At 47.8% G+C, this 10146-nt stretch overlaps 1 protein-coding gene across 1 annotated transcript; it reads right to left on the reverse strand.

Annotated features, from left to right (window-relative positions):
* Positions 1-329: 329 nt before the first annotated feature.
* Positions 330-9186, reverse strand: LOC142007066 (cystatin-A-like). Its single transcript, XM_074983595.1, has 3 exons — positions 9091-9186; positions 2379-2480; positions 330-548 (listed from the first exon to the last, which is right to left on the reverse strand). The coding sequence occupies exons 1-3, from the start codon at positions 9154-9156 to the stop codon at positions 411-413; spliced, it is 306 nt and encodes a 101-aa protein (XP_074839696.1). The 5' UTR covers positions 9157-9186; the 3' UTR covers positions 330-410.
* Positions 9187-10146: the final 960 nt, after the last annotated feature.

The following is a 10146-nucleotide window of genomic DNA, read 5'->3' on the forward strand; positions in this document are numbered from 1 at the left end:
AGCAGATTCTTTTCTCTTGTGACTTTCCGTGGTGGTTGTGTGCAGAGGTGTCTGTTGTGCACCAAGATTCACGTGAGGCAGAGCTGGCAGAACTCTTCCAGTTTGGTGCAGAAGCATTATTAGCTGAAAGCAGCAAGCTGGGAGAAAGGGGACCGTCGAGTTCGTGATCTAGCTAAACAGATTCTGGCCTGTTTGGGACAGATGAAGGGCTGAACCACTGGTATTTGTATAGAGCCCACACACTTCTTTGGGAGCCCCTGGTAAGTTAGCAGCAGTTGGAATAAATATACCCTTCTGAGACACACAATATGGGAGCACCAGCGTAAAATAAGATTGACTTTATTTTCATTCATGCATTGGCACAGCCAGTATGAGCTGGGACTCTGTAGAATGAGCCTATTCCAAGCATCTCATGCCACAGGGTCCAGTGGATCGGTCTTGGTTTTGTCAAGCTGATAGGCAGTAAGAGAGGGCTCCTGGTTCTCGGGAGGAAGGGCTACGTACACCATCAAGTGTACACATTGATCTTCAGTTTCACTGATGGAGACCTGAAAGACACAAAGAACAGGACAGCCATGGACGAAGCAGAGTCTAATAAAAGGATGGTTTGGAGCGCTGTAGTGCTGAACCTTTGAACCGCTAGAGAATAAAAATTACATCACACCTGCTATTATTTAATATGCTTAACCAGGTCTGTGTCGTACTACGTGTGTGAGCCAGACAGGCCTCTGTGCCCAAACTAGGGTGTTTGTGATGCACGGCAGAGATAGAAACGTTATCTTTGCACTCACCGGGTTAAATTCAGCCCTGCCATAAGAAGCTGCCACTCCCACTCCTTGCTCTGGGAGTTGTACCTCCTTATGCCTTAAAACGTTTGAGGGATAAGGGAAGGGTGACAGAGGGGGATTTAGCTGGCACAGGTATATCCACACGGCCTCTGCAGTGCCAGTCCCCACTTTGCCAGTGCCAAACTGTCAGGGGGTATGGTAATGAGCTTTGGGAGCATGCAAATAGCACGCCATTTGTAATCCCGTGAAGCTCATTTTGCACAGCTCGCTGGCAGCAGCGCTGGGTGGAGCGCCATGCAGGGCCAGCCTAGTGGAGCCAGGCTTCCATGATGTATAATATATTCAACCCAGCCCAAACACACACATTGCAGTAATCCCTGGAAATGTGCAATTTCGAGTTAAGCGCAACTCAAAAATCCCACTTCTAGGGCTGTGCAGGCCCAGGGGTTCGAACCCCCCATGCGGCCCCAGCTCATGCTCACCGCCCCCTGGGTGGCTCTGACTTACCATCTCCGCCCACGCCCGGCTCAACTCCAACCCCCGCACCATGCACAGCTCTGGCTCAACCACCCCCCCCATGCAAAGCCGCACAGCCCTGGCTCAGCTCCACCCCCCTACCTGCCATGCAGCCCTAACCCACCTGAGGAGTAACCCCCCGGCCTCCTTCCATGGCTCCAACCCACTGCCAGACTTAACCCTCCCCAACTGCCTCCCCAAGCCCTGGACTTTCAAAAGGAGCTCCAGGTGCCCCTGCTGCTTCCCCGGCTGCAGAACATGTGTTCCACCGGGGAAAAAGCTGCCCCCCACTTACGCAAAATTCAAGTTATGTGAGAGTGCCTGGGAACAGAACCCTTGTGTAACTCGAGGGACTACGGTAACGAAAGTCTTCATTTACGAGGGCTGAGGGGGCCTTGGCAAGTTTCCAATTATTGGCTATTTCTGCAGGGCGGAGAATGTCCAAGTACTACGGTAAATTGGCGTGTGGGCTCTAAGTCAGGTCAATACATCTCACAGGCCTTGAGAGCGCAGTGTCCTTGCCCAGCTAGCTTGTGATGAGAGTTTCCAGGCCAGATTGACGAAGGGACTCAGAAGCCCAAACTGGGGGTGGGGGTTGAAGCCCAACATTTCAGTGCAGTGTTACTTAAACCTCCCGCTGAACTGACCCCCTCTGAGCACATAAATGGTTTGGAGTCCCCTGCTTGCCTAAACTTCTGCCAGGGGCCACGCACCCTACTTTCTGCAACAGGCATCTGGACACAAACCCCTGACTCTCCCACCCAAGTGCCATTAGCCTAGGTGTTGCCCTGCCATCTTACTGAAGGCCCAGGTCCAGTAAGAGTGCTCAGATGCCACAGAAACTTTAGAAAGAGCACAAACGTTCCTATGACTTGTAGCCCGGTGGCAAGGGCGCACACCTGGGCCAAAGGAAAAGCCATTCAGTTCCCCCTTGGGCAGGTCATGTTGGACTGTTCCTTGCACTGTTTGCTCACTATTTGCATATCTGCCTTTAAGGCACTCAAAATTTCACCTGCTTCAAGCAAAACATGTCAGCAAGAATGGAAGAAGGGAGGAATTTTGTTGAGTACTGACCTTAATTAAATAGTTTATTCCAGCAACAACCTGCATCCTATATTCTAAGGCTTCAAAGACTTCGTATGTTGTATTCTCCTTTTCTTCCAGTTCTGGCTTCACCTATAAAGGGGGAAAAAAGCATTAGAATGCAATGAGCTCAGGATACTTTTTTCATCAGATGTTTTGTGCCTCAGTTTCCCCTTTGTAGTGGCCCAAAGAAGGTGCAGAGACTGATATGTCACATATAGCATTTCCCCTCTTTGGGCATTGCTTTTTCTGTAATTCAGCTCATCTCAGCTCTTCCAGTCTTGTTTCCTGGGCTTCACAGCCCTGTCAAAACTATGCTTGCTGCCTGCACGTTCCAGAAAGCCATTTTTTTTACTTGCTCTCTGCAAACATCTCCTTCCAAAACCCCGCTCCATCCACCGACCTCAGAGTTTGCCTGGCCCAGCTCCCTCTGAAAGGAGGCAGCAGCACCTCCAGTTTGCCATCACATTCCTCTTGAATCAGTGTGACACTGTGGCCTGTTAGCACCAACTGGCAAAGATTTCACAGTTCTGTACAAGCACCTCCTGTCTCCACTTGGACAGGTCACTATACCTGCCACATGACTTTCATGGTACTTCACGGCACAGGCGGGCTGTAGTAAAACCTGTAACATAGCAATCAATATTCATAGCATTGGAAGATGTGCATATGGGTGATACAGTTCCATTATTCCTTAAGTATGTATTGAAAATTATGCCCTTAAGGCCTTGGAAGGAAAAGTGAGTCACCAGGGAATAATACTGCTCAGGGATGGCTAATTCAAGCAGAGAAATTGTGACTCAGCCAGGTGTAGTCGGTGGAGTATTTGTTACTTTAGTCAGTTTGCCGTGGCCTCAACCCACAAAAAAAAAAAGTTAAAAACCATCAAGCTGAGCATCAAAACCACAGGGGCAGGAATCAGCCTGTCTGTGACTGAAGACAGAAGACTGTTCAGTATGTGTCATTGTATGGACTCGGAAGGACACGTGAAAATATTGGGAGTACCAACAGTGTAAACGTGCAGTGGGTTATGCTGGCGAGGTCATCTAAAGCGTGTGCGAAAATGTAATATGTCAGGTAGGATAATCTCATTTCTGTTTTTGTACGGTAAGTTATACGTATGGTATGTCTGTATTCCCCAACGTGTGCTGTGTATCTGGATGACACCCCCAAATAATTTGGCATTTAGCACGGCCTGCCCTGGTTGATGGCCCACGGGAGACATGTGCTATACAACTGACCCACAGAGATGGCAAGTGTTACACCCCAGGACTCAGCAAGGCACACGAGGGTATGCCTACAGAAAGAACTCTAAGGCTGCGTCTCCACTTGCATTCCTCTTTTGAAAGAGGCATGCAAATGAGGGAAATCAGAAATGCAAATGAGGAGGAGATTTACATCTCTGGCACCTCATTTGCCTATTCTTTTAAAAGAGCTTCTTTGGAAAGAAGAAAAGCGGTGTAGATGCTGCTCTTTCGAAAGTAAACCCCATCTTTGAAACAATCCTTCTTCCCATAAAAAAAGGAAGAAGGGTTCTTTCGAAGACGGGGTGTACTTTTGAAAGAGCCACATCTACACTGGTTTTCTTCTTTTGAAAGAATATGCAAATGAGGTGCCAGATATGTAGATCTCCATCTCATTTGCATTTTCAATTGCCCTTATTTGCATGCCTCTTTCAAAAGAGGAATGCAAGTGTGGATGCAGCCTAAGTCTTCCAGGCCATGTGCTGGGCAGCCTGTGTTTGGAACAGAGGAAATCAAGCCTCATGGCAAAGAAGTGTAACAGTCGTGCACCTGCTCAATTTTGTCTTCAGTTTCTCTTCCTGTTTTCTATCCCGCTTCTGACCTCTGGAGTAACCTTTCCACAAAGGAAGCTGTGACCAAAGGACTGAATGAGCCATCCAAGCTGCTGGTATGTTTCCAAGTAGAAGCTCCCTTCTAGCCAGAGGGAGATGAAAAAAGTCCCCAAGACAGTTTAAGCTATTTAGCTAAAAATCCCTTTTTTTTTTTTCCTTCTTCCTACTGGTATCGAGAGAATCCAGATTGAAGCAATAAATGCAAGTCTCTCTCCAGGTGGTGGCACCTCTGCAAAGAACCTTAAAATTTGCTGACGAAAGCAGCTGTGCATTCCATATTTACTCAGAACCAGTTAGTCCACAGGGTTGTAGTTTTACAGTTGCTTGAAATATTTTCCTACTTTGTTGCTGAAGACAATACAATCACCTTTTGAAAAATATCTTTGCATAGATTTTTAGCTGCACAATCAAGGTGTACATCTTCCAGCCTTAAACGCTTGGGGCTTCAGACATAGTTTTTGAAAGTAAATTCTTCAAAAGACTATCCTGGTTTAAATTATACATTTAATTACTATAACACAAAAAAACTTGCTTCCAAAGTTTTCCTGTCATTTCTGTCCATCCCTGCTATAATCACTCTCCCTCCAAAGGGACAACACCCCTTTTCTTCCCAAAAGCCGCACAAATGAGTTTCTATTGTTATGGAGATCACATAAAAGAAATTTATGTTCCCTTTTCTAAAAGCAGTTAACCTGCTGATGAAGCCATTAAACCACTTTGACTGATTAATGTAAATTAATGTCTTTGCTCCTATGTGTTAAATATGTACTAAGCTGGAATTATGATTTTTTGAAAGCTTCAGCGTACAAATATAACATCATCCTAGTAATACTGATTAAGCCAATGTGAAACAGAGACCAGTTGCATGATGTATTCCGTACTCTTCCCCACTCTATGCTACAGGACAGCACTGTTCCCTTATTTCAAAGAAGTCTCTAACACTTCAGAGACTGTACAAAACACTGTCACTGACATTTGTAGTCCCAACTGTAGGACTTTTAATGAGGGGCTTTCTGTATGTCCAGCCTTCTCAAGCTGGCACTGCAGTGGAAAACAGGCTCCGTTGCCTTTAGAAAGAAATGACAGAAGAATGGTTTTTACCAAATGTCATGTGCTACATTTGGGTTCAGGGCTTTGGCTAGAAGGGATGAGGGGAGACGGGTGGGGGTGGGGCAGGGCAGGGCAGGGCAGGGCAGGGGTGGTGTATAGGTGGTGGGGGCCATGGGATATGGAGCTCCCCTCCCTGAGCAGCAGCTTCCCCATTGCCCAGCTCATGATCCAAAAGCTGCGATCTCGACATTCCTCCCAGCACCCGACCACCCCTGCACTGGAGTACTCGTTCCTCCAGTTCCCACAGCCTCTTCCCTTTCTGCTGCTCTCAGCAGCTTCCCCACACTACTCCCAGGCTTTCCACTGCATCGGAAGTGTTGCTCTAAGTGTCTTGTCAGCCCCAGCTGTCCTTGTCTCAGACAGACACGCTACCACCCTCCCCTTTCCCAACCTCCCAGCCCTATTTACCCAGCCCTTATTTACTGGAAGGGCCCTTCCCTTCAAGGGAGGCCAAGCAGACAGCTGCCTCGCTCCCAGCCAGACAGCTCATTGTCCTCCGCTCCTGCCTACCCCCTGTGGGACTAGGCGCTGTAAAGCGTAATCCAGTCCTGACCAAAGGACTCTGGGTTGCTGTTTCTGGGCTTATCTAGGCTTAGGGCACCACTGGACATCACGCTCAGGGGTCAGCAGTGTTACAAGACAACCTCCCCAGAAGTGGATAGGGCTGTTGGGGACTAGCATTCAGAGGCTCATTGGTGTCTTGCTGACTGGCAGCATTCGCAGCCCTAAGCTCAGCACCCAGGCGTCTCCTGCAGTGCACGGGGAGATCTAAGTGCCGAAGCAAATGAGCCTCAGAAGCCAGCAGGCAGAGCGGAGAGCCGGCTACGCTAATCAGGGTAAAATGGAGAGACCAGGGAGTGCAGCATGGGCAGAATGTAGCTGCTGAGGCAATCAGGGTTAAACGCCTCGTCTCTCTGGAGAGCTTTCGGCAAAACATCAGGTCCATTTGCTGTGATTGTAATTACGTCTTTTAGAGCCTCTTTTAAGAGCATTTTGGCGACTGTCAGGACATCCCATGTAGCAATAGCCTTACACATGGGGAAGCTGAGGCAGGGAGGGCTGAAGTGATTGCCGCACCCATTGGCGCTGTGGCTGACACAGGAATCACACCTGGCTTGTTGCTGCAACTCCCAGTGCACTGAGCACGAATCCCTTGTGCTTCAGTCATTAGTTAATGGGGGACGTTGATCGTTTCTGTAAAAGGCATTTACTCAATCAAGGCAATTCATGTATTTAAGCCAATCAGCAATGGCATTTTTCTGCTGGCAGCCAGGGTCCTTTGCTATAAAGAGGGTCACAAAGGGTGAAGTAAGAGCCACCGCAAGTGTTCCCATCGGCAGGCTGCTGGTCAGGTAGTCTTGGTTGCTAATGAAATCACGGAGGTCCCAGCTGACTCTCAAATACCAGATGCTATTCAAAATCTGCCTCACACACATCACATGCAACGGCAGGGCCAGAAAGGGGAACCCAGCACTCGGGAGTGTTCCCCTGCTCCAAGCATGAGGCAGGAGTTCTACCGTTTAGAACATAAAGAACTGTGAATACTCTTGTTTGCATTTTTTCAAGCTCACCAACCAAGCGAGTGCTTTAAATCAGGGGTTTTCAATCGCCTTCTTTCTCAGTTACCACCTCCCCACTCCCAACACACACGCACACCACAAATGCTATAAAAATTCCACAGCCCACCCGTGCCCCAGCAACTGTTTTCAGTCACGTACACCAGGTTAAAAGCCAGGGCTCGTGGCAGTGAGCCGCATGCTGGGCAATTGCTTGGGGGCCGCATGCCACAGTGGCCTTGCAAAGCTAAGATGCTTAGGCTTTGGCTTCAGCCCTGGGGGATGGCGCATGGGCTTCACCCCTTTAGCCTTCTGCCCAGGGCCCCAGCACATCTAATGCTGCCCTGTTCTCTGGTGTATTTTCGCAGGCCCCCTGAAACCTGCTTTCAGCCCTCCGGGGGTATGGGCTGGGGAAGAGCGGCTCAGACCCCTGCTTGGGAGCTGCTGCTGTAAAATCATTCCAAGTGCATGACCCTTTCTTGAGAGCAGTTCAGTCTCATATATACCTTTTGGCCCCACTGCCCTTAGTTAACAGGGAGGTACATTTTAACCCCCCAGTTGACCCCTCTGCACACGAAAGGAGAATCACCTTTTTAGCGTCTTTGCGTACACTGAAAACTAAGGATCATTGCCTCATTTCTGGTGCAGGTGGGTGCAAGCTCAATCTTGGCTTCTCGAGAGTTTCTTGGACAGAGCTTGTTACATTTCTACAGTGTGCGCACACCACAGCACTAGTATTTTGTTCTCCTCTGGTGCCTTTTTTTTTTTTTTTGGAGGACAAGACGCTCAGGCTGCGTTTACACTAGCTCCCTACTTCGAAGGGTGGATGGTGAGCAGGGTGCCGGGAGTTTATTAATGAAGTGCTGTGATGCACATGTAGCACTTCATTAAGCTAATTCCTCCTCCCCTCACCCCCCCAGCAACTTCGAAGTGCTAAACTTTGAAGTACTGGCTCGCGTGTAGCCACGACTCACCCGCCTGTACTTCGAAGTGCCTGGGCCATGTCAAAGGCCCTTTACTTTGAAGTTGCCATGAGGGGAGAATTAGTTTAATGAAGTGCAGTATCTGCACTGCAGCACTTCATTAGTAATCTCCAGACGCCCAACTTACCATCCTCCCTTCAAAGTTGGGAGCTAGTGTAGACACAGCCTCAGTGTGTCTCACGAACATGAATCAAACCTCACAGTCCCCCTTTGAGGAAAGGGAGTTTTATCCCACCCATCGTGCAAGGCTAAGAACAATGGGCTAATTAACAGCCGGGCCTCGGAGTGCTCTTGGCTAATTACCATCAGTTGATTTGCCAGGATACTTGTCCCAGACAGGAGGAAAATCTCCTGGCCCATTAAGGAACAAATACCCTCAATTTTCTACCTCACAGGTGTGAACTACACCCTTGAACTGCCTGTGAGAACCAGCATCAGACAGTTTAATTCAATTAAACCAAGGAAGAAGCCTATGTAACCCAATGGGTATAGAAGAGGGGTCCGGCAGACCCCCTATTTGAGCTCCAATCATCTTTCCTGCCGGACAGGAGGGTGGGGGGTCTCCCCAGGTCCCTGGTGATGCCTGACTTCTGGAGAAAAAGGGACAAAGGACTTCTCCCCAGGGGATCGAGAGGAAACTGGCCAAGCCACGTTGGTAATGCAGTGGTAAGAGTATGACCTGCTAGGTATTTTAATTTTCATTTCTTTTTGCACGCATTTAACAAGTATAGATCTATGAATCAGAGTGTACGCTAGCTATTTGTAATCAAAGTATAAACCTTGTAACAATTGTAACCACAAGAGCTTAACTCGCTAGGTAAACAAACAAACCAACATTGTAACAGTAAGAGCTTAACTTGTTAGATAAATAAACAAAGTAATTGATTAAGTGGTAACCTGACTCCTCCTGTTACTGTGCAAACCCGAACACAAAACAAAGAACCCAGCTGCTTTTCAGCGGCTCTCAGCCTGGTCACTGGTGGGCTCTGCCATAGACAAGGGCATAAGTGGCATCTCACCTGGCCATCCGCTAACACCCATACTTGGAATCAATCAAGAGGGTTTCATTTGCAATGCTGGATGTTAGATTTTAAAATAAAGTTTAGCTTAATTCCATCATCTCTCCAGCATTTGCCTTAAAGACACACACTTTTCTACCGTTACTGTCTGTTTTACTTCTTTCATTGGATGCAACTCACCTGGTCAGCAATCGCTTGAACTTCTGGAGTTGCCGGCTCCACATCTGAAAAGCCTCCTGGCATCATAGTGGCAAAAAGCCTCTTAGGATGTTTGGACACTGACAAGCAAAATCTAGAGCAAATGTGATCAAGAATGGCCAGGCATCTGGTGTTATATAGTCACACAGTCATGTGATTTATATAGGTGGAGTTTACCATCATTAGGTTTGTGAGGGGAAAGGAGGGAAGTAAGGAACAAACCAAAACAACACTGTCACATGGTTACTAGTACGGTAAAGAGCACTTCAACAACCATTATGTGACATTATAGTGCTCTCAGGAGACCAGGAAAGCAAAAAGCAAATAATCCCCTAACCCCTATTAGTTACCAGAATTGGTTCAGGCTGGTGTGGCAATTTCTTGACTCATCACTAGTTTCAACACCCGTAAAGGGGGTGAGACTCTCTTTGTGCTTAGGAGCCTTCTTCAGGAACTGATTGTGAACACTGAGCTACACCCAATTGTTACCCCAGTACTATATTAGCACTAACATTACCACATATCATAAAAATGTTGGCACATGCTACCACCCTAAGCTGTTCTTTGGCTTGTGTTTTAGCTTTCTGTTGGGGGAAATAAGACCCACCTTCCAACAAGACTCCGCATGTAGAGTTCTTCACCAAACTTTCTGCAAAACCTACGTGCATTTGGCAATTAATCACATTTTAATTTCACGCCAGGAACAACATTTCCTTTTTCTACATTATTTCTTTAATGCTTCTCTTGTGACAGGGTAAGGCTGGGAGGGGGTGAGTACAAGCGGGAAAAGTGGGGCTGGCAAACAAGCAGAGTGGGAGCAGATGGGGAGGAAGCTCATCATCATCATCACCACCATCAATAACCGTGGGCTCAGCACCCGCTGGTGTCTGATGCCTCTCTCACTATTTCCTTCCATCTTTCCCTATCCACTGCAGAGTGGCTTAGTTTCTGTAGACTAGTTCCACAACAATCTACTACATCATCTATCCATTCTCTGTGGGGTCTGCCTCTCCTATTTGAACCATCCATGATGCCGAA

This window comes from Carettochelys insculpta, chromosome 1 (genome assembly GCF_033958435.1).
Source record: "Carettochelys insculpta isolate YL-2023 chromosome 1, ASM3395843v1, whole genome shotgun sequence".
NCBI classification, from domain to species: Eukaryota; Metazoa; Chordata; order Testudines; family Carettochelyidae; genus Carettochelys; species Carettochelys insculpta.